The following is a 24,035-nucleotide window of genomic DNA, read 5'->3' as shown; positions in this document are numbered from 1 at the left end:
ACAGGTGAGCAGACAGTTGATATTTTGAAGTGTTTAGGCTCCACTGTAAGTAGGACCTACCGTAGTACATTATTTCCCTAGTAGATCATGTTTCAGAATTCATGGGCAGTGCAGCATATTTATGTTTAGGGAAAGAGTGAATGCAAAGTCGAAATGGACACAATTGTTACCAGGAGGAAAATGGAGGTTCGTGCTTTTTCAATTTCAATCAGGGGAGGGTTTAGTTTGGGGTCTTTTTTATTCCAGGGGAGGGTCATGTAATTGATTCAAAGTCCTATTGCTCGGGGTTTGAGAATTAGTTGCTTATTTTAGTATTTTGTGTGTGCCCGATGAGGCCCTTCATCCTTATTTTAGTATTTTATGTGTGCCCGATGAGGCCCTTCATCCTTATTTTAGTATTTTGTGTGTGCCCGATGAGGCCCTTCATCCTTATTTTAGTATTTTGTGTGTGCCCGATGAGGCCCTTCATCCATGATTGTCTGCTGGGCAGCAATATCAAGTGGTTCTAGTGTGGTCTCAATCAAATTACACAGCCCATACTCTAGAGCAGTGGTTCTCCCCCGTATGTACAGTACCAGTGGTTTCCCCCCGTATGTACAGTACCAGTGGTTCCCCCCGTATGTACAGTACCAGTGGTTCCCCCCCGTATGTACAGTACCAGTGGTTCCCCCGTATGTACAGTACCAGTGGTTCCCCCCCGTATGTACAGTACCAGTGGTTCCCCCGTATGTACAGTACCAGTGGTTCCCCCGTATGTACAGTACCAGTGGTTCCCCCCGTATGTACAGTACCAGTGGTTCCCCCGTATGTACAGTACCAGTGGTTCCCCCGTATGTACAGTACCAGTGGTTCCCCCCTGTATGTACAGTACCAGTGGTTCCCCCCTGTATGTACAGTACCAGTCAAAAGTTTGGACACGCCTACACATTTAAGTCATGTGTGTATCTGGTCATGTGTGTTAGCTCACCAGTGTGAGGGCCTTCCTGACCCAGTGGGACCCATGGCCTGTAGGAGGGGGTGTGTCACACTGTTCCCACGGGGCGGGCCATCTGATCCCCAACCCAGGACGTCAACTGGGTGGAATCATTACGGAAGGTGTTTGACAACCAAACCAAATGGGGAGGGACCTACCTGGATTTGTTCAATAGAAACTTGTTTGGTGTAAATGCTTTCTGTTGCAAAACGTATTGATTACGATCCAGGTTGCAGTACCACGGCCTGGATGGCCTGGTGGTGATGGTCGTTGTCCTGCTGACGGCCTGGTGGTGATGGTCGTTGTCCTGCTGACGGCCTGGACGGCCTGGTGGTGATGGTCGTTGTCCTGCTGACGGCAAAGTGCTTGTCGAGGTTAACAACCAGGAAGAGGAAGCAGGACTGACCGTGAGAGCAGAGCCACAACATGAATCTCCTTTAACTTTCAATTTCAGAAAATGTGTGTATAAAAAGTGTATACCAGTATTTCCTAAACGCCTGGAGGATTCCCAGCCATTCCACTTGTTCTATTCCACCACCAGCACACCTGGGTCTCCTTCAGTAAACGGAGTGAAACAGCAACAGAGTCTCTGAGAATAAGGGAACTAAACGGTTAAAATTTTTCGAGGGACCTGGCCGAATTTGGGTTGTGAAACATTTTGCTACGGACTAATGACCCCAGCTGTGTTAAAGAAATCAAGATGGTGAAAGCTGAACTGTGCCGAGTAAAACATTTTGCGCAATGACCAACCCACAAGACCTAAAAACTATCCCCCCAAATAAATTTGCAGCAAGAGGAATAGCCACATTTATCCAATAGGTGTCTCCATATTACCTTGTTCTCACATCACTTGTCATGACATGTTCCTCTCCTCTCACTCAAGTGACTCGTCGGTAGTACTCTCTCAACACATCCCCCTCCATCCCACCAGTCGCTCAGCAACAGCACCTCCCCCTCCATCCCACCAGTCGCTCAGCAACAGCACCTCCCCCTCCATCCCACCAGTCGCTCAGCAACAGCACCTCCCCCTCCATCCCACCAGTCACTCAGCAACAACCTGCCTCAAAGTAAAATGAATAGATGGTGGCCGCAGTGCAATTTAGAAGTAGCCCAAAAACCTGCAACCAATATATTTTATTTTCAAAGTAGCCTAATTTACAGGAACACTGCAAACATAGAAACCCTGGTCGTGTGCCTTTTTCAGTGTCAGAGTTGTAGCAGGGAGAGTAATACCATTACCAACCACACTACACCAACCACACTACACCAACCACACTACACCAACCACACCACACCAACCACACTACACCAACCACACCAACCACACTACACCAACCACACCACACCACACTACACCAACCACACCACACCAACCACACTACACCAACCACACCAACCACACTACACCAACCACACCAACCACACTACACCAACCACACTACACCAACCACACCACACCAACCACACTACACCAACCACACCACACCAACCACACCAACCACACTACACCAACCACACTACACCACACTACACCAACACAACCAGCCCATTTAGTGGATGACAACACTCAACATTTATTATACAGAAAAAACATCTGATCCGGTCGTGTTCCGAAGCGTTCTGGGGTTAGAGGTCAGTGGTCAGACTTCTTTGGGGGGAAGAGAGCATACTCTACAGTCAGAGCCACAGCGAAGGCAGCAAAGCCCCATTTAAAGCCCCTCAGCATCACGTCTCCCAGGGATACAGGACGACTGAAGCCTCCCACGTACCTCCACACCTCGTTACTGTGGGAGAGAGAAACATCAGTATCACACAGAGCCTTCGGAAAGTATTCAGACCGCTTGACTTTTCCCACAATCTACACACGGTACCCCGTAATGACGCCACGGTACCCCGTAATGACGCCACGGTACCCCGTAATGACGCCACGGTACCCCGTAATGACGCCACGGTACCCCGTGATGACGCCACGGTACACCGTAATGACGCCACGGTACCCCGTGATGACGCCACGGTACCCCGTAATGACGCCACGGTACACCGTAATGACGCCACGGTACCCCGTGATGACGCCACGGTACACCGTAATGACGCCACGGTACGCCACCGTAATGACGCCACGGTACACCGTAATGACGCCACGGTAACCCGTAATGACGCCACGGTACACCGTAATGACGCCACGGTAACCCGTAATGACGCCACGGTACACCGTAATGTATTTTTTTTAAATAATACTGAAATATTACATTTAACATAAGTATTCAAACTCTTCACTCAGTACTTTGCTGAAGCATCTTTGGCAGCGATTACAGCCTTGAGTCTTCTTGGGTATGACGCTACAAGCTTGACACACCTGTTTTTGAGTTACTCCCATTCTTCTCTGCAGATCCTCTCAAGCTCTGTCAGGTTAGATGGGGAGCGTCGCTACACAGCTATTTTCAGCTCTCTCCAGGTCTCTCCAAGTCCAGGCTCTGGCTGGGCCACTCAAGGACATTCAGAGACTTGTCTCGAAGCCAATCCTGGGTTGTCTTGGCTGTGTGCTTAGGGTCGTAGTTCTGTTGGAAGGTGAACCTTCGCCCAAGTCTGAGGTCCTGAGCGCTCTGGAGCAGGTTTTCATCGAGGATCTCTGCACTTGGCTCTGTTCATCTTTGCCTCGATCCTGACTAGTCTCTCAGTCCCTGCCTCTGGAAAACATCCCCACAGCATGATGCTGCCACAACCATGCTTCACCATAGGGATGGTGTCAGGTTTCCTCTAGATGTGATGCCTGCCAATCAGACCAAAGAGTTCAATCTTGGTCTCATCAGACCAGAGAATCTTGTTCCTCATGGTCAGAGTCCTTTAGGTGCCTTTTGGCAAACCCCAAGCGGGCTGTCATGTTCCCTTTGCTAAGGAGTGGCTTCCTTCTGGCCACTATCATTTAGGCCTGATAGCAAAAGTTCTGAATACTTATGTAAGTAAGGTATCCATTTTTCTATTTTTAATGAATTTACAAACATTTCTAAAAACCTGTTTTCGCTGTCATTATGGGGTATTGTGTGTAGATTGCTGGGGGGTTTTATTTATTTTTAAAATCCATTTTAGAACAAGGTTGTAATTTAACAAAATGTGGACAAAGTCAAGGGGTCTGAATACTTTCCGAAGGCACTGTACATGTACACATCTTTAATGCAACGATCTCCCTCTCTCTCACCGTGCCCATGGGTCCTTCAGTCCTCTAGCTGCCAGCCTCTGCTGTGTGAACTCCAGAGGTGTTCCCTCCACCTTCCACTGCTTAAAGTCTGGCAGGTTTAATTTACTGCCGTGGTCTCCTCCCATCCTAACACACAGCGTCAGGGGGTTTGAGTTGTGGAACTAGCTAGCTAAATTAGTTAATGAAAGCATACAGGACACACCACAGATTGTAAGAATGTCATAGTACCATAGAGATGTTAGGGTTCCATGATCAGATACTCTTGGATTGTACTGTAGTTAGCTAGATAACTAGCACAGCCTGCCGACTATGGAGCTAGCAAGCTAGTTAGCCTGCTTTTAACATTAGCAGAGGACCTCGGGAAGCAGCAATGACACATTTAACCATGAAACAATTAAATCTAAGTCTTCAGTAGTACAATATATTTATATATCAAACACTTACGTTTTATTTCATGTTTTTGTAATAGTATAAACGCGTAACGGTTGTACCTGTCTGTTTGTGACCTCTGTTGTGGATGAAGCACTTCGACAATTGCATCTGATGTACGGCACTGCTACGGTACACGAAAGAGACCACACTTAGTACGTCTTAGACTTTTTTCGGAGCGCAAACAATCCAGTGTATTTGTCGGTCAGAACCATAGTCTGGACAGAACTAGGGATGTACATTCTCTTTCAAGGCGATACGGGAACGATACATTTTAGTTTGAAGCGGTTCAGTTTGATTAGGGGACGAATCGATGCATTAACATATGTTATATTTATTTAACTAGGCAAGTTAGCTAAGAACAGATACTTATTAACAATGACCGCCCACCCCGGACCACGCTGGGCCCAATTGTGCGCAACCCTATGGGACTCCCAATCACGGCCGGTTGTGATACAGCCTGGATTCGAACCAGGGAGTCTGTAGTGTCGCCTCTAGCACTAAAATGCAGTGCCTTAGACCGCTGAACCAGGGAGTCTGTAGTGACGCCTCTAGCACTAAAATGCAGTGCCTTAGACCTCTGAACCAGGGAGTCTGTAGAGACGCCTCTAGCACTGAAACGCAGTGCCTTAGACCGCTGCGCCACTCGGGAGCCCACACAATAGAAACATTAAACGTTGCATTCTAAATGACTGCTGCTGATAGAACTCATGATCTGCGCCTCTGAAATGACTGTGTGAGAGAGAGATGTAACATGTATGTCTATGGTGTATTTACTATGGGTGTGTGTGTGTAAATGATGTATGTACTATGAGCTGAGCCATAAGGGAGACGAGACCTCTACCACCCCACTAGGGGGGTGTAGCCTGTTTTTTTCCCCTACTATGTTTCTGAAATCACCATCGCCCACTAATTAACTTGTCATTTTTGCAGATTAAATGTTTGAGCTGCTAATGAATCAATATTTATTGTTTTAATTAGCTATGACATAGCAAATTAATATATAGCACAAATTTGTATTTCACCCCCATCTCAAAACCGAATAATCGCAAATGTGACTGTCGTCGTTATGAGGTTTTATTTAGTATTTAGTCATGTAATATTTAGTATATTTAAAAATGACCATATACACTGTTTGTTCAAAGCAAAACAACCAAAACTAAACAATCCAAATAAAATGTATCGTAAACCCCATTCAGCAGGAAAAGACAAGAGTTTTCTCAGGTAGTTTAGGCCTGCTTTTATTCTGGTAAAACACATAATCACCTAGCAAATTACATAGGTCTTTACTCAACTATTAAAGCCTCATATCACTCGAGCCATTTGTATGCTGAGGAGGCTGGTGGCAACTTAATTGGGGAGGACAGGCTCGTGGTAATGGCTGGAGTGGAATAAGTGGAATGGTATCAAATACATCAAAACAAAAGGGTTGCATTCCATTAGCTCTTCCATTAGCCGTCATCCCCTCACGGCCTCCACTGGGGCGGATGTGATTGACCAGAGCAGTCATCCCCTCACGGCCTCCACTGGGGCAGATGTGATTGACCAGAGCCGTCATCCCCTCACGGCCTCCACTGGGGCGGATGTGATTGACCAGAGCCGTCATCCCCTCACGGCCTCCACTGGGGCGGATGTGATTGACCAGAGCCGTCATCCCCTCACGGCCTCCACTGGGGCGGATGTGATTGACCAGAGCCGTCATCCCCTCACGGCCTCCACTGGGGCGGATGTGATTGACCAGGAACAGACCACCTACCTGGCGTTGGTCAGAACGTAAACTTGTGCTGAGTTTGACTAGACAACTGATGTTGCCTGGGGTTGTTTGGCGTGTAAAATCACTAGTAGATGATCGTCAGCAATTACACAAAGAAAAGGATCTGTATTTTCAGATAGTAGAATGTAATGTAATATAATGAATTAAATATAATGTAATATAATGAATGTAATGTAATATAATAAAATTTAATGTAATATGAATATAATAATGAAATGTAATGTATGTAATATAATATAATGTAAAATAATGTAATATAATATAATGTAATATAATATGTCATGTAAAATAATGTAATATACTATAATGTAATATGAATGTAATGTAATATAATAAAATTTAATAATATAATGAATATATATTAATAATAATATGAATATAATAATGAAATGTAATGTATGTAATATAATATAATGTAAAATAATGTAATATACTATAATGTAATGTATGTAATGTAATATAATATAATGTAAAATAATGTAATATAATATAATGTAATATAATATGTCATGTAAAATAATGTAATATACTATAATGTAATGTATGTAATGTAATATAATGTAATATAACATAATGTATGTAATATAATATAATGTAAAATAATGCAATATAATATAATGTATGTAATGGAAAATAATGTAATGTAATGTAATATGAGCAACAACAAAAACTTGTGGACCGGCAATTTGTAACGTTTGAATGGGTTTTCTGACCAATGCATGATACATTTGGATCGCATTGGGGTCCGAGGACTGATGCACCTTAAACATTTTAAATCGGGGACTGATTCGTATTGGTGAATCATGACAGCCCTAGTCAGAACCATAGACCTGGTCAGATCTGAGGGAGAAGTCAGTGCAATGTAAAGGGTGTTTATTGTAAGGCAGAGCTGTTTCTTTATGAGACGAGTTAGTGAAAACATTATGGTTCATATTCATCAGTACTGGCTGTGCATTATCAAAACACTAATAACAGCCAATAAATCAGGAGAATTGTCACATAGGCCTATTACCATGTTAATAATACCTGAATTATCTACAATTATGTACAGTACATGAGATACAGGGTCATACAGGGCGATACAGGGTCACACAGGGCGATACAAGGTCACACAGGGCGATACAAGGTCACACAGGGGATACAAGGTCACACAGGGCTATACAGAGTCCCACGGGGCGATACAGGGTCACACAGGGCGATACAGGGTCACACAGGGCGATACAGGGTCACACAGGGCGATACAGGGTCACACAGGGCGATACAGGGTCACAGGGCGATACAGGGTCACAGGGCAATACAGGGTCACACAGGGCGATACAGGGTCACACAGGGCGATACAGGGTCACACAGGGCGATACAGGGTCACACAGTGCGATACAGGGTCACACAGGGCGATACAGGGTCACACAGGGCGATACAGGGTCACACAGGGCGATACAGGGTCACACAGGGCAATACAGGGTCACACAGGGCGATACAGGGTCACAGGGCGATACAGGGTCCCACAGGGCGATACAGGGTCACACAGGGCGATACAGGGTCACACAGGGCGATACAGGGTCACACAGGGCGATACAGGGTCACACAGGGCGATACAGGGAGACACAGGGTCACACAGGGCAATACAGGGTCACACAGGGCGATACAGGGTCATAGGGCAATACAGGGTCACACAGGGCGATACAGGGTCATAGGGCAATACAGGGTCATAGGGCAATACAGGGTCACACAGGGCGATACAGGGCCATAGGGCGGCACAGGGTCACAGGGCGATACAGAGTCACACAGGGCGACACAGGGTCACACAGGGCGATACAGGGTCACACAGGGCTATACAGTGTCACACAGGGCGACACAGGGTCACAGGGCTATACAGTGTCACACAGGGCGATACAGGGTCACACAGGGCCACACAGGGCGATACAGGGTCACAGGGTGATACAGGGTCACAGGGTGATACAGGGTCACACAGGGCGATACAGGGTCACACAGGGCGATACAGGGTCACAGGGCGATACAGGGTGATACAGGGTCACAGGGCGATACAGGGTCACACAGGGCGATGCAGGGCGATACAGGGTCACAGGTTGATATAGGGTCACAGGGCGATACAGGGTCACAGGGTCACACAGGGCGATACAGGGTCACAGGGCGATACAGGGTCACAGGGCGATACAGGGTCACACAGGGCGATACAGGGTGATACAGAATCACACAGGGCGATACAGGGTCACAGGGCGATACAGGGTCACACAGGGTCGCAGGGTCACACAGGGCAATACAGGGTCACAGGGCGATACAGGGTCACACCTGGCGATACAGGGTCACACAGGGCGATACAGGGTCACACAGGGCGATACAGGGTCACACAGGTCAATACAGGGTCACACAGGGCGATACAAGGTCACACAGGGCGACACAGGGTCACACAGGGCAATACAGGGTCACACAGGGCGATACAGGGTCATAGGGCGATACAGGGTCACACAGGGCGATACAGGGCGACACAGGGTCACAGGGCGATACAGTGTCACACAGGGCGACACAGGGTCACACAGGGCGATACAGGGTCACACAGGGCGATACAGGGTCACAGGGTGATACAGGGTCACACAGGGCGATACAGGGTCACACAGGGTGATACAGGGTCACACAGGGCGATACAGGGTCACACAGGGCGATACAGGGTCACAGGGTGATACAGGGTCACAGGGCGATACAGGGTCATAGGGTCACACAGGGCGATGCAGGGCGATACAGGGTCACAGGTTGATATAGGGCCACAGGGCGATACAGGGTCACAGGGTCACACAGGGCGATACAGGGTCACAGGGCGATACAGGGTCACAGGGTCACACAGGGCGATACAGGGTCAAAGGGTCACACAGGGTCACACAGGGCGATACAGGGTCACACAGGGCGATACAGGGTCACACAGGGCGATACAGGGTCACACAGGGCGATACAGGGTCACACAGGGCGATACAGAGTCACACAGGGCGATACTGGGTCACAGGGTGATACAGGGCGATACAGGGTCACACAGGGCGATACAGGGTCACACAGGGCGATACAGGGTCACACAGGGCGATACAGGGTCACACAGGGCGATACAGAGTCACAGGGTCAGGCTGACAGGACGAGAGGAGACAGATGTAGAGGTCAGCCTCTATAGTGACACTAATCCTTCCATTAATTCATATTGATAGCATTCTGATCAGCGTTCTCAAAAACAATTCTCTAAACATCTACTACTGTCTGTCTACAATCATATACCCGTCCGTCCGTCTGTTGCCATGGGCTGGGCACCGCAGTGCTGGGTTGTTTCCGTAGCGATGACCTTGTTTCCGTAGTGATAGTTAGAGCCTGGCCTTGGGTTTCAGCAGCTCTTTCAGAGTGTCCAGATTCTCTCCCTCTGGGGCCGCAGGCCACGCACTGTGATCTACACACACGAGAGGGAGGTTATGAACTCATGTGTATAAAGTGAGTAACTGTGTGTGTGTGTGTGTGTACCTACCTGGTATTTCCCACATAGAGTGGTAAAGACTCTGTCCAGCATCCACCCTCAGAGTGGCTCCAGAGATATAAGAGGCACCAGGAGACAGGAGGAAGCACACTGCTGGAGAGATCTGAGAGAGAGAGACCGTCAGAACACACAGGGAGAGACAGAGAGAGAGACCGTCAGAACACACAGAGAGAGGGAGACCGTCAGAACACACAGAGAGAGGGAGACCGTCAGAACACACAGAGAGAGGGAGAGAGAGACCGTCAGAACACACAGAGAGAGGGAGAGACAGTCAGTACACACAGAGAGAGAGAGAGACCGTCAGTACACACACAGAGAGAGGAGAGACAGTCAGTACACACAGAGAGAGAGAGACCGTCAGTACACAGAGAGAGAGAGGGAGAGAGACCGTCAGTACACACAGAGAGAGAGGGAGGGAGAGACCGTCAGTACACACAGAGAGAGAGAGAGAGACCGTCAGTACACACAGAGAGAGGGGAGGGAGAGACCGTCAGTACACACAGAGAGAGAGAGAGGGGGAGGGAGAGAGACCGTCAGTACACACAGAGAGAGAGGGACAGACCGTCAGTACACACAGAGAGAGAGAGAGGGGGAGGGAGAGAGACCGTCAGTACACACAGAGAGAGAGGGAGAGGGAGAGACCGTCAGTACACACAGAGAGAGAGGGAGGGAGGGAGAGAGACCGTCAGTACACACAGAGAGAGAGGGAGAGACCGTCAGTACACAGAGGGAGAGACCGTCAGTACACACAGAGAGAGAGGGAGGGAGAGACTGTCAGTACACACAGAGAGAGAGGGAGGGAGAGACCGTCAGAACAAGCACAGAGAGAGAGGGAGACCGTCAGAACACACACAGAGAGAGAGGAAGAGAGAGACCATCAGAACACATACAGAGAGAGGGAGAGACAGTTAGTACACAGAGAGAGAGAGATACCGTCAGTACACAGAGAGAGAGAGGGAGAGAGACCGTCAGTACACACAGAGAGAGAGGGAGGGAGAGACCGTCAGAACACACACAGAGAGAGAGACCGTCAGTACACATACAGAGAGAGGGAGAGACAGTTAGTACACAGAGAGAGAGATACCGTCAGTACACAGAGAGAGAGGAGAGAGACCGTCAGTACACACAGAGAGAGGGAGGGAGAGACCGTCAGTACACACAGAGAGAGAGGGACAGACCGTCAGTACACACAGAGAGAGAGGGGGGAGGGAGAGAGACCGTCAGTACACACAGAGAGAGAGGGAGAGGGAGAGACCGTCAGTACACACAGAGAGAGAGGGAGGGAGAGACCGTCAGTACACACAGAGAGAGAGGGACAGACCGTCAGTACACACAGAGAGAGAGAGGGGGAGGGAGAGAGACCGTCAGTACACAGAGAGAGAGGAGAGACCGTCAGTACACACAGAGAGAGGAGGGAGGGAGAGAGAGACCGTCAGTGCACACAGAGAGAGGGAGAGACCGTCAGAACACAGAGAGAGAGGGAGGGAGAGACCGTCAGTACACACAGAGAGAGAGGGGGAGGGAGGGAGAGACCGTCAGAACACACAGAGAGAGAGGGAGAGAGAGAGAGAGAGACCGTCAGTGCACACAGAGAGAGGGAGAGACCGTCAGAACACAGAGAGAGAGGGAGGGAGAGACCGTCAGGACACAGAGAGAGAGGGAAAGGGAGAGACCGTCAGGACACAGAGAGAGAGAGGGAGAGACCGTCAGAACACACAGAGAGAGGGAGGGAGAGACCGTCAGGACACACAGAGAGAGAGGGAGGGAGAGACCGTCAGAACACACAGAGAGAGAGGGAAAGGGAGAGACCGTCAGGACACAGAGAGAGAGAGGGAGAGACCGTCAGAACACACAGAGAGAGGGAGGGAGAGACCGTCAGGACACACAGAGAGAGAGGGAGGGAGAGACCGTCAGGACACACAGAGAGAGAGGGAGGGAGAGACCGTCAGAACACACAGAGAGAGAGAGAGACCGTCAGAACACAGAGAGAGAGGGAGGGAGAGACTGTCAGAACACACAGAGAGAGGGGAAAGGGAGAGACCGTCAGGACACACAGAGAGAGAGGGAGAGACCGTCAGTGCACACAGAGAAAGGGAGAGACCGTCAGTGCACACAGAGAAAGGGAGAGACCGTCAGTGCACACAGAGAGAGGGAGAGACCGTCAGAACACACAGAGAGAGGGAGAGACCGTCAGAACACAGAGAGAGGGGAGGGAGAGACCGTCAGGACACACAGAGAGAGAGGGAGGGAGAGACCGTCAGAACACACAGAGAGGGGGGGGAGAGACCGTCAGGACACACAGAGAGAGAGGGAGGGAGAGACCGTCAGGACACACAGAGAGAGAGGGAGGGAGAGACCGTCAGAACACACAGAGAGAGAGAGAGGGAGAGGCCGTCAGTCTCAAAGCGGTCTGAAGCACTGTGCTGTGTAAATGATGTGTGTACCTCCTCTGGGACTCCCAGTCTTTTAGCTGGGCTGAAAGGAATAGACATCTTAAACAGTGTTGGTCCAAACTCCTTATAGTTCTCAACGGCTGTCTTGGAGATGATGGTACCCTGAAAGAGGTGACAGAGTGACTGGCTTGAAACCCGGGGGCTTCTGTGGCTAGGTACCATAAGACTGGGTTAGCCCACTGAGCTTAAGATAAGGCTTTGAGAGCTTGGGGAGCAAACACAAGTCTTCAGGTCAGTCATATTGTCACAGCTTAGCGCAATTACAAATCAGGCAAACTGTGAACACACACACGTACGTACCGGTGCTATGGCGTTGACTCTGACTCCAGACACGGCCCATTCGATGGCCAGAGTCTTAGTTAGGTTGTCTACAGCGGCCCGCGCTGCTCCGGTATGACTGGCCAGAGACAACCCAGACGTCAGCGTGAGGTCCCCTCAGTAAGGTAGGTAGGGTGTAGAGGTGGTAGTAGGTAGGTAGGTAGGTAGGTAGGTAGGTAGTGTGTCGAATTGGTAGTAGGTAGGTAGGTAGGTAGGTAGGTAGGTAGGTAGGTAGGTAGGGTGTCAATGGTAGTAGGTAGGTAGGTAGGTTGTGTGTAGAGTTGGTAGGTAGGTAGGTAGGTTGGTAGGTAGTGTGTAGAGTTGGTAGTAGGTAGGTAGGTAGGTGGTAGGTAGGTAGTGTGTCGAACTGGTAGTAGGTAGGTAGGTAGGTAGGTAGGTAGGTTGTGTGTAGAGTTGGTAGGTAGGTAGGTAGGTAGGTGGTGGTGTGTCAAATTGGTAGTAGGTAGATAGGTATGTAGGAAGGTAGGTAGTGTGTAGAGTTGGTAGTAGGTAGGTAGGTAGGTAGGTAGGTAGGTAGGTTGGTAGGTAGGTAGTGTGTAGAGTTGGAAGTAGGTAGGTAGGTAGGTAGGTAATGTGTAGAGTTGGTAGTAGGTGGTAGGTAGGTAGGTGGTAGGTAGGTAGGTAGGTTGGTAGGTAGGTAGTGTGTAGAGATGGTAGTAGGTAGGCAGGTGGTAGGTAGGTGGTAGTGTGTCAGAACTTGGTAGTAGGTAGGTGGGTAGTGTGTAGAGTTGGTAGTAGGCAGGTAGGCAGGCAGGGTGGTGGTGGTTGGTGGTAGTGTGTGGGTTGGTAGGCAGGCAGGGTGGCAGGCAGGCAGGGTGGGTGGCAGGCAGGCAGGGTGGTGTGTAGAGTTGGTAGTAGGTAGGTAGGTAGGTAGGTGGTAGGTGGTGTGTGTCGAATTGGTAGTAGGTAGGTGGCAGTGTGTAGAGTTGGTAGTAGGTAGGCAGGCAGGTAGGTAGGCAGGCAGGTGGTGGTAGGTTGGTGGTGTGTAGAGTTGGTAGTAGATAGGCAGGTAGGTGGGTAGGTAGGTAGGTAGGTGGCAGTGTGTAGAGTTGGTAGTAGGTGGTAGTGTGTAGAGTTGGTAGGCAGGTAGGTAGGTAGGTAGGTAGTGTGTAGAGTTGGTAGTAGGGTAGGTAGGTAGGCAGGTAGGTAGGTAGTGTGTCGAACTGGTAGTAGGTAGGCAGGTAGTGTGTAGAGTTGGTAGTAGGTAGGTAGGTAGGTAGGTAGGTAGGCAGGTGTGTGTAGAGTTGGTAATAGGTAGGTAGGTAGGTAGTGTGTAGAGTTGGTAGTAGGTAGGTAGGTAGGTAGGTAGGTAGGTGGGTGTGTGTAGAGTTGGTAGTAGGTAGGTAGGTAGGGTGTGTGTGAGTTGGTGGGTAGGTAGGTAGGTAGGTAGTGTGTAGAGTTGGTAGTAGGTAGGTAGGTAGGTAGGTAGTGTGTCGAATGGTAGTAGGTAGGTAGGTAGGTAGTGTGTAGAGTTGAAAGTAGGTAGGTAGGTAGGTAGGTAGTGTAGAGTTGGTAGTAGGTAGGTAGGCAAGTAGTGTGTAGAGTTGGTGGTAGGTAGGTAGGTAGGTAGGTAGTGTGTAGGTTGGTAGTAGGTAGGCAGGTAGGTAGGTAGGTAGGTAGTGTGTCAGGTGGGTAGGTAGGCAGGCAGGTAGGTAGTGTGTCGAGAGTTGGTAGTAGGTAGGTAGGTAGGTAGGGTAGGTAGGTAGTGTGTAGAGTTGGTAGTAGGTAGGTAGGTAGGCAGGTGGTAGTGTGTAGAGTTGGTAGGTAGGTAGGTAGGTAGTGTGTCGAGTTGGTAGTAGGTAGGTAGGTAGGCAGATAGGTGGGTAGGAAGGTAGGTAGGTAGGTTGGTAGGGTAGGTAGGTAGGTAGGTAGGTAGGTGGCAGGTAGGTTGGTAGTGTGTAGAGTTGGTAGTAGGTGGTAGGTAGGTAGGTGGTAGGTAGGTAGGTAGTGTGTAGGCAGTTGGTAGTAGGTGGTAGGTAGGTGGTAGGTAGGTAGGTTGGTAGGTAGTGTGTAGAGTTGGTAGTAGGTAGGTAGGTAGCAGGCAGTGTGTAGAGTTGGTAGTAGGTAGGTAGGTAGGTGGCAGGTAGGTAGGTAGGTAGGTGGTAGTGTGTAGAGTTGGTAGTAGGTAGGTAGGTAGGTAGGTAGTGTGTAGAGTTGGTAGTAGGAAGGTAGGTAGGGAGTGTGTAGAGTTGGTAGTAGGTAGGTAGGTAGGTAGGTAGGTAGTGTGTCGAATTGTAGTAGGTAGGTAGGTAGGTAGATAGGAAGGTAGGTAGTGTGTAGAGTTGGTAGTAGGCAGGCAGGCAGGCAGGCAGTGTGTAGAGTTGGTAGTAGGTAGGTGGCAGGCAGTGTGTAGAGTTGGTAGCAGGTAGGTGGCAGGTAGGTGGCAGGCAGGTGGGTGGGTGGTGTGTGGAGTTGGTGGTGGCAGGCAGGCAGGCAGGCAGGCAGGCAGTGTGTGGGAGTTGGTAGTAGGTAGGCAGGGTAGGCAGGCAGGGTGGGTGGGTGAGGTGGGTGGGTGGTGTGTCGAGATGGTAGTAGGTAGATAGGCAGGCAGGCAGGCAGGTAGGAAGGTGGGTAGTGTGTAGAGTTGGTAGGCAGGTAGGTAGGTAGGTAGGTAGGTAGGCAGGCAGGCAGTGTGTGTGTAGAGTTGGTAGTAGGTGGTAGGTAGGTAGGTAGGTAGGTAGTGTGTAGAGTTGGTAGTAGGTAGGTAGCTAGTGTGTAGAGTTGGTAGTAGGTAGGTAGGTAGGTAGGTAGGTAGGTAGGTAGGTAGTGTGTAGAGTTGGTAGTAGGTAGGTAGGTAGTGTGTAGAGTTAAATCAAATCAAATCAGGTTTTAGGTCACATACACAGGTTAGGCAGGTTAATGCAGGCAGGCAGGCAGGCTTGTGCTTCTAGTAGTAGGTGCAGTAGGTAGGGTAGTGTTGTAACAATTCCAAAAAAAAAACTACTGTCTTAGTGGTGGGTCACATACACATGGTTAGGTAGGTGGGTAGGTAGGTAGGTAGGTAGGTAGTGTGTATGAATGAGTGTAGGTAGGCAGGTAGGCAGGTACAGTAGATGATATCGAGTTGGTAGTAGGTATAGGTATGTGTAGATAAGTATAGGTAAACCAAGTGTGCAGAGTTAAAGTGGCTAGTGATACATGTAGGTAGGATGCAGTGTTGATAGAGTACAGTAGTCAGGTATGCATATGAGGTGAACAATGTAGTGTGTAAGTAACAGTATATAGGTAGGTAGCATTGTTTAAAGTGGCTAGTGATATATTTAGGTAATTTCCCATCAGAGTTCCCAGTGATTAAAGTGGCTGGTAGGTAGGTCAGTGTCATTGACAGTGTGTTGGCAGTAGCCACTCAGGTTAGGGTGGTGGCTGTTTAGGTCTGGGCCTTGGATAGTGTGTTTTCAGTCTCTCGGTCCCAGCTTTGATGCAGGTGTAGGTGGTCGGGTTCTGTGTGAGGCAGTGAGTAGTAGGTGAGGTAGGAAGGTAGGTAGGTTCAGTGTGTGAGTTAGTAGTAGGTGGTAGGAGGTAGGTAGGTAGGCAGGCAGGTGGTGTGTAGAGTTAGCCCCAGGTGGAAGGTTGTGGCAGGCCTCCTGTAGAGTTAGGGTAGGTAGGTGGAAGGTGGTAGGCCTGGTAGGTGGGTCAGTGTGTGGAGAGTTAGTAGTAGGTAGGTAGGTAGGTGGTAGTGCAGTAGAGGCGGTGATAGGTAGGTAGGAAGGATGCTCTCGTTGGCATCTGTGTAGAGTTTGTAGTAGGTTGGGACAGGCAGGTAGGTAGGTAGGTGAGGTTGAAGTGTGCTGCGCCTTCCTAGGCTGTCTGTGGTGAGTGGGTAGTGTGTAGTTTGTCTGTGATGGTAGGAAGGAAGGTAAAACTTGCTACCCTGTTCCATGTGTGAGTTAGTGCAGGTAGGTGGTCCAGGTCATCTCCAGGTTGAGGTTGGTGTGGTTATTTTCCTGACACCACACTCCGAGGCCCTCACCTCCTCCCTGTAGGCCGTCTCAGTGTGTAGAGTTAGTAGTAGGTAGGTAGGAAGGTAGGTAGGTAGTGTGTAGAGTTAGTAGTAGGTAGGTAGGTAGGTAGTGTGTAGACTCACGCCATGCCTGGGAAGCCCTTCCACATATCAGCGATGATGTTGACGATCACTCCTCCGTTCTAGGTAGGTAGGTAGGTAGTGTTGTAGAGTTAGTAGTAGGTAGGTAGGTAGGTAGGTAGGTAGGTAGTGTGTACCCAGTTGCAGTAGGTAGGTAGGTAGGTCGGAGGTAGGGTCTCGAGCTGGTAGTAGGTTGGTAGGTAGTGTGGAGTTGGTAGTGGTAGGTGGTAGGTAGGTAGGTTCTCAGGTAGGTAGTGTGTCCAGAGTTGGTAATAGGGCAGGTGCAGGTGGTTGTGTGCAGAGTTGGGAGTAGGTGGCGGTAGGCAGGCAGGCAGGGTCAGGGGTGTCAGGTAGGGTGGAGGTGGCAGGTCCTTGACTAGTGTGTAGAGTTGGTGTAGGTAGGTAGGTAGGTAGTGTGTAGAGTTGGTGGGTAGGTAGGTAGGTAGGTAGTGTGTAGAGTTGGTAGTAGGTAGGTAGGTAGGTAGGTGTGTGTCGGTGGGTAGTAGGTAGGTAGGTAGGTAGTGTGTGAGTTGAAAGTAGGTGGTAGGTAGGTGGGTAGTGTGTGAGTTGGTAGTAGGTAGGTGGGCAGTGTGTAGAGTTGGTGGTAGGTAGGTCCGTAGGTAGGCCAGGTGGTCTGGCATGCTGTAGAGTTGGTAGTAGGTAGGCAGGTCTGGCCTGCAGGCAGGTAGGTTTAGTGTGTCTTACTGGCAGGGTAGGCAGGTAGGCAGGTTCCGTTGTGTAGGCCGTTGGTAGTAGGCAGGTAGGTGGCCTAGGTAGGTGGGCAAGTGTGTAGAGTTAGTAGCCTGTAGGTAGGTAGGTAGGTGTGTGTAGGTTGGTGGTGGGCTGGGTTTGTGTGTAGTCCGTGAGTAGGTAGGCCAGGTAGGTAGATGGGTGGGTGAGGAAGGTGGGTAGTGTGTAGAGTTGGTAGTAGGTAGGTAGGTAGGTAGGTAGGTAGGTAGGTTGGTAGTGTGTAGAGTTGGTAGTAGGTGGTAGGTAGGTAGGTGGTAGGTAGGTGGTAGTGTGTAGAGTTGGTAGTAGGTGGTAGGTAGGTGGTAGGTAGGTAGGTTGGTGGGTAGTGTGTAGAGTTGGTAGGCAGGTAGGTAGGTAGCTAGGTAGTGTGTAGAGTTGGTAGTAGGTAGGTGGGTAGGTAGGTAGGTAGGTAGGTAGGTAGGTAGGTAGTGTGTAGAGTTGGTAGTAGGTAGGTAGGTAGGTAGGTAGTGTGTAGAGTTGGTAGTAGGAAGGTAGGTAGGGTGTGTGTAGAGTTGGTAGTAGGTAGGTAGGTAGGTAGGTAGGTAGTGTGTCGAAGGTAGTAGGTAGGTAGGTAGGCAGGTAGGTGAGGTAGGTGTGTGTAGAGTTGGTAGTAGGTAGGTAGGTAGGTAGGTAGGTAGGCAGGTGGTGTGTAGAGTTGGTAGTAGGCAGGCAGGCAGGCAGTGTGTAGAGTTGGTAGGTAGGTAGGTAGGTGGTAGGCAGGTAGTGGCAGGTAGGTAGGTAGGTGGTAGTGTGTAGAGTTGGTAGTAGGTAGGTAGGAGGTGGTGGTGGGGTAGTGTGTAGAGTTGGTAGTAGGTAGGTAGGTGGCAGGTAGGTAGGTAGGTAGATAGGTGGTAGTGTGTCGAGTTGGTAGTAGGTAGATAGGTAGGTGGTAGGTGTGGAGCAGGGTAGGTAGGAAGGTAGGTGTGTGTGAGTTGGTAGTAGGTAGGTAGGTAGGTAGGTAGGTAGGTAGGGTGTGTGTAGAGTTGGTAGTAGGTGGTAGGTAGGTAGGTAGGTAGGTGTGTGTAGAGTTGGTAGTAGGTAGGCAGGTGTGTGTAGAGTTGGTAGTAGGTAGGTAGGTAGGTGGCAGGTAGGTAGGCAGGCAGGCAGGTAGGTGTGTGTGTAGAGTTGGTAGTAGGTAGGTGGCAGTGTGTGAGTTAGTAGTAGGTGGCAGGTAGGTAGGTGGTGGTGGTAGGTGGGTAGGTGGCAGGTGGCAGGTGGGTGGTGTGTAGAGTTAGTAGTAGGTAGGTAGGTAGGTAGTGTTGTAGAGTTAGTAGTAGGTAGGTAGGTGGGCAGGGTGGGTGGTAGGTGGCAGGTGGGTAGGGTGGGTGGCAGGTGGCAGTGTAGAGTTAGTAGTAGGTAGGTAGGTGGTAGGTGGTAGTGTGTGTGGTTGGTAGTAGGTGGTGGTAGTGTGTAGAGTTGGTAGTAGGTAGGTAGGTAGTGTGTAGGTTAGTAGTAGGTAGGTAGGTAGGTAGGTAGTGTTGTAGAGTTAGTAGTAGGTAGGTAGGTGGGTAGGTAGGTGGGTAGTGTGTAGAGTTAGTAGTAGGTAGGTAGGTGGTAGGTGGTAGTGTGTAGGTTAGTAGTAGGTAGGTAGGTAGGTAGTGTTGGGTTAGTGTAGGTGGTGGGTGGGTGGTGGTAGGTAGGCAGGGTAGGTGGGGTGGGTGGGTGGCAGGTGGTAGGTAGGTGGGTAGGTGGGTGGGTGGGTGGCAGGTGGGTGGTGTGTAGAGTTAGTAGGTGGGTAGGGTAGGTGGCAGTGTGTAGAGTTAGTAGTAGGTAGGTAGGAAGGTAGGTAGGTAGGTGGTGTGTGTAGAGTTAGTAGTAGGTGGTAGGAAGGTAGGTAGGTGGTAGGTGGTGGGTGTGTGTAGAGTTAGTAGTAGGTAGGTAGGTAGGTAGGTAGGTAGGTGGTGTGTGTAGAGTTAGTAGTAGGTAGGTAGGAAGGTAGGTAGGTAGGTAGGTGGTGTGTGGGAGTTAGTAGTAGGTAGGTAGGTAGGTGGGTGGTGTGTGGGAGTTAGTAGTAGGTAGGTAGGTAGGAAGGTAGGTGGGTAGTGTGTAGAGTTAGTAGTAGGTAGGTAGGTAGGTAGGTAGGTGGTAGGTAGTGTGTAGAGTTAGTAGTAGGTAGGTAGGTAGGTAGGTAGTGTGTAGAGTTAGTAGTAAGTAGGTAGGAAGGTAGGTAGATAGTGTGTAGAGTTAGTAGTAGGTAGGTAGGTAGGTAGGTAGGTAGGTAGGTAGGTAGGTAGGGAGTGTGTAGAGTTAGTAGTAGGTAGGTAGGAAGGTAGGTAGGTAGTGTGTAGAGTTAGTAGTAGGTAGGTAGGTAGGTAGTGTGTAGACTCACGCCATGCCTGGGAAGCCCTTCCACATATCAGCGATGATGTTGACGATCACTCCTCCGTTCTCCTTCATCCATGCAGCATACACTAGGAAAACACACACCATGTTACACACACACACACGCACACACACACACACACACACACACACACACACACACACACACACACACACACAGACACACACACACACACACACAATCCTACCTTCCTTGCAGCAGTGGAAGGTTCCTGTGAGGTTGGTGTCTATGACAGCCTTCCACCCCTTAGATGAGGTGTGTTCTGCTGGGCTGCTGAACTGACCTCCACCGTTATTTACCAGGTAGTCTATCCGACCATACTGCTGCAACACTGACCCCACCAGAGACTTCACCTACAGCCACGCACACAGAAGAGGTTTCCTTTGATACACCATGGGGTTGGTGTGTGTACCCCTTCCTCCATGTTACAGGATGCTGTGTTGACCTACCTCCTCCTCGTTGCGTATGTTACAGACAATAGGGGTGACAGATGCAGGACTAGACTCAGGGATACTCTGTCTCAGCTCTTCAGCTGCAGCCTCCAGCCTCTCCAACTTCCTACTGGAGATCACCACGTTACAACCTAACACAGAGACATATGATCACCACGTTACAACTTGACACACAGAGACATATGGTCACCACGTTACAACCTGACACAGAGACATATGATCACCATGTTACAACCTGACACACACAGAGACATATGATCACCACGTTACAACCTGACACAGAGACATATGATCACCACGTTACAACCTGACACAGAGACATATGATCACCATGTTACAACCTGACACAGAGACATATGATCACCACGTTACAACCTGACACCGAGACATATGATCACCACGTTACAACCTGACACACACAGAGACATATGATCACCACGTTACAACCTGACACACACAGAGACATATGATCACCATGTTACAACCTGACACAGAGACATATGATCACCTTGTTACAACCTGACACAGAGACATATGATCACCATGTTACAACCTGACACACACAGAGACATATGATCACCTTGTTACAACCTGACACAGAGACATATGATCACCATGTTACAACCTGACACAGAGACATATGATCACCACGTTACAACCTGACACACACAGAGACATATGATCACCACGTTACAACCTGACACAGAGACATATGATCACCACGTTACAACCTGACACACACAGAGACATATGATCACCACGTTACAACCTGACACACACAGAGACATATGATCACCACGTTACAACCTGACACAGACAGAGACATATGATCACCATGTTACAACCTGACAACCTGATCAGCAGAAACAAGGGAGTACTATCTCTCATAGTAGTAGATGTGAGTTTCTCTTTCAAACAATCCCCTGGCCTTGTACACAGCTAATAGCTAACGTTAGCCAAAGCAAGCTAGCTACTGATAGTGCAACCCTTAGTAACAGTACACACTAAGACTAAAAATGATCAGGCCTACTGTACATCTCACTGTAGAAATTATTGTTGAAAACTAGTCTAGGTTGGAACTGTTGCCGTTAAAATACAAGTAATAATTAGTATTCTGAACTGGAATAAACTGATTGAAGCAAGATGCTGTTTGAAGCAAACATTCATCTACAACAGGAAGTGGTCTCCTGCCTGACTGAGAACCCACCTCACACAGTTCTGGGTTGTTCATCTACAAACAGGAAGTGGTCTCCTGCCTGACTGAGAACCCACTCACACAGTTCTGGGTTGTTCATCTACAACAGGAAGTGGTCTCCTGCCTGACTGAGAACCCACCTCACACAGTTCTGGGTTGTTCATCTACAACAGGAAGTGGTCTCCTGCCTGACTGAGAACCCACCTCACACAGTTCTGGGTTGTTCATCTACAACAGGAAGTGGTCTCCTGACTGACTGAGAACCCACTCACACAGTTCTGGGTTGTTCATCTACAACAGGAAGTGGTCTCCTGCCTGACTGAGAACCCACCTCACATAGTTCTGGGTTGTTCATCTACAGCAGGAAGCAGTTTCCTGACTGAGAACCCACCTCACACAGTTCTGGGTTGTTCATCTACAACAGGAAGTGGTCTCCTGCCTGACTGAGAACCCCCCTCACATAGTTCTGGGTTGTTCATCTACAGCAGGAAGCAGTTTCCTGACTGAGAACCCACCTCACACAGTTCTGGGTTGTTCATCTACAACAAGAAGTGGTCTCCTGCCTGACTGAGAACCCACCTCACATAGTTCTGGGTTGTTCATCTACAACTGGAAGGGGTCTCCTGCCTGACTGAGAACCCACCTCACACAGTTCTGGGTTGTTCATCTACAACAGGAAGTGGTCTCCTGCCTGACTGAGAACCCACCTCACATAGTTCTGGGTTGTTCATCTACAGCAGGAAGCAGTTTCCTGACTGAGAACCCACCTCACACAGTTCTGGGTTGTTCATCTACAGCAGGAAGCAGTTTCCTGACTGAGAACCCACCTCACACAGTTCTGGGTCGTTCATCTACAGCAGGAAGCAGTTTCCTGACTGAGAACCCACCTCACACAGTTCTGGGTTGTTCATCTACAACAGGAAGTGGTCTCCTGCCTGACTGAGAACCCACCTCACATAGTTCTGGGTTGTTCATCTACAACAGGAAGTGGTCTCCTGCCTGACTGAGAACCCACCTCACACAGTTCTGGGTTGTTCATCTACAACAGGAAGTGGTCTCCTGCCTGACTGAGAACCCACCTCACATAGTTCTGGGTTGTTCATCTACAGCAGGAAGCAGTTTCCTGACTGAGAACCCACCTCACACAGTTCTGGGTTGTTCATCTACAACAAGAAGTGGTCTCCTGCCTGACTGAGAACCCACCTCACACAGTTCTGGGTTGTTCATCTACAACTGGAAGGGGTCTCCTGCCAGACTGAGAACCCACACACAGTTCTGGGTTGTTCATCTACAACAGGAAGTGGTCTCCTGCCTGACTGAGAACCCACCTCACACAGTTCTGGGTTGTTCATCTACAAACAGGAAGGGGTCTCCTGCCTGACTGAGAAAGCAGTAGATGTTCTGGTCCAGTTTGGCTTCACATACCTATGTGAGTCAGGGTTCTCAACTCTGACGTACATAAACAACAAGTCCAGAAAGAGTCTCCAGGCTGAGCATGACCTCAGTGTTGTCAAGAACAGAGTCCAGAATAGACCTGCTCTCATTAGCACTGTGTGTGTTTTCTGGTCTACAGATGTGATCAATCACTTTATTCCAGTTCAGAATTAAAAATATATATTGTATTTTAAACAGCAACAGTTCCAAACCAGACTTTCTTTCAACAATATTTCCTACAGTGAGATGTACAGTAGGCCTGATCATTTTTCATCTGTACTGTTACTAAGGGTTGCACTATCAAAAAGCCTGTGTGTGTGTGTTCTGTTATTCATCTGTGATGTGATCAATCATTTTATTCTAGTTCAGAATGAAAATGATTTGTTGTATTTTAGCAGCAACAGTTCCAACCTAGACTGATATGTCAGAGTGCTTTTAATGGGGGGAAATAAACATGAATACATATTCATATGAATATTTAATTTAATTGTTATTTGTTTTTGTCTATATTGCATTTGTTTGAGGCATAAGAGCAATGAAATATTAATAATATACCGATATGTATGTATAGTTGCATATTTTCCTAAGCATTGGGTCCCAGGAAAACAGAATTTCTCTTTTGGGTCCCAGGCTGAAAAAGTGTAAGAACCCCTGATCTAGGGTAAAGTTCACTCAGTGCTGCTATAACCTAGTTAGCGACTCCCTGCCTGTGTCTAAACGCTGACACACAGAGTAATCGATACGTCTGAACACAACACACTACACTACCTACCCAGCTTCAGCAGGTCGGAGGAGATGGCTTTACCGATTCCGGTGCCTCCTCCCGTTACCACCGCCACTTTGTGGTTGAACAGACCCGCTTTAAACACACCGGAGACGGCCATGTTTCTCCCTGCTTCTCGGTGCTAGTCATGTGATCTGTCGTGTTTTTGAGCGCCCTTGTGGCGCCCTCTCCAGGATACAGCCGGTATTACAGCCGACTGATAATGTCCTTTAGTGATGGGCGTTTCGGATCTGTTCAGTGAGACGGTTCTTTTGGCTCTCAAACGGCTCTTTAAAAAAAATGTTTTGTATTTTTTCAAGTCAAAC

The 24,035-nt window shown here is 49.0% G+C and overlaps 2 protein-coding genes across 3 annotated transcripts; both read right to left on the bottom strand.

The window, feature by feature from the left end:
• Positions 1 to 2,522: 2,522 nt before the first annotated feature.
• Positions 2,523 to 4,769, bottom strand: ndufb3 (NADH:ubiquinone oxidoreductase subunit B3). Of its 2 annotated transcripts, none has more exons than XM_024409937.1 (3): positions 4,661 to 4,769; positions 4,170 to 4,295; positions 2,523 to 2,757 (listed from the first exon to the last, which is right to left on the bottom strand). In XM_024409937.1, exons 2-3 carry the CDS (start codon positions 4,292 to 4,294, stop codon positions 2,607 to 2,609), a joined length of 276 nt encoding a protein of 91 aa, XP_024265705.1. In that variant the 5' UTR covers position 4,295; positions 4,661 to 4,769; the 3' UTR covers positions 2,523 to 2,606. The 2 variants fall into 2 exon arrangements, with proteins under 2 accessions (XP_024265705.1, XP_024265706.1); XM_024409938.1 differs by having other exon boundaries at positions 4,614 to 4,720.
• Positions 4,770 to 7,228: 2,459 nt separating this feature from the next.
• On the bottom strand, positions 7,229 to 23,868 carry pecr (peroxisomal trans-2-enoyl-CoA reductase). The gene is made up of 8 exons (XM_042329275.1): positions 23,719 to 23,868; positions 20,315 to 20,448; positions 20,053 to 20,218; positions 19,851 to 19,932; positions 12,652 to 12,748; positions 12,343 to 12,453; positions 9,890 to 10,001; positions 7,229 to 9,814 (listed from the first exon to the last, which is right to left on the bottom strand). The coding sequence occupies exons 1-8, from the start codon at positions 23,828 to 23,830 to the stop codon at positions 9,732 to 9,734; spliced, it is 897 nt and encodes a 298-aa protein (XP_042185209.1). The 5' UTR covers positions 23,831 to 23,868; the 3' UTR covers positions 7,229 to 9,731.
• Between the last annotated feature and the right edge of the window lie 167 nt (positions 23,869 to 24,035).

Source organism: Oncorhynchus tshawytscha, linkage group LG10 (genome assembly GCF_018296145.1).
Source record: "Oncorhynchus tshawytscha isolate Ot180627B linkage group LG10, Otsh_v2.0, whole genome shotgun sequence".
Classification (NCBI taxonomy): Eukaryota; Metazoa; Chordata; class Actinopteri; order Salmoniformes; family Salmonidae; genus Oncorhynchus; species Oncorhynchus tshawytscha.
This window is presented reverse-complemented; position numbering and strand designations above follow the sequence as displayed.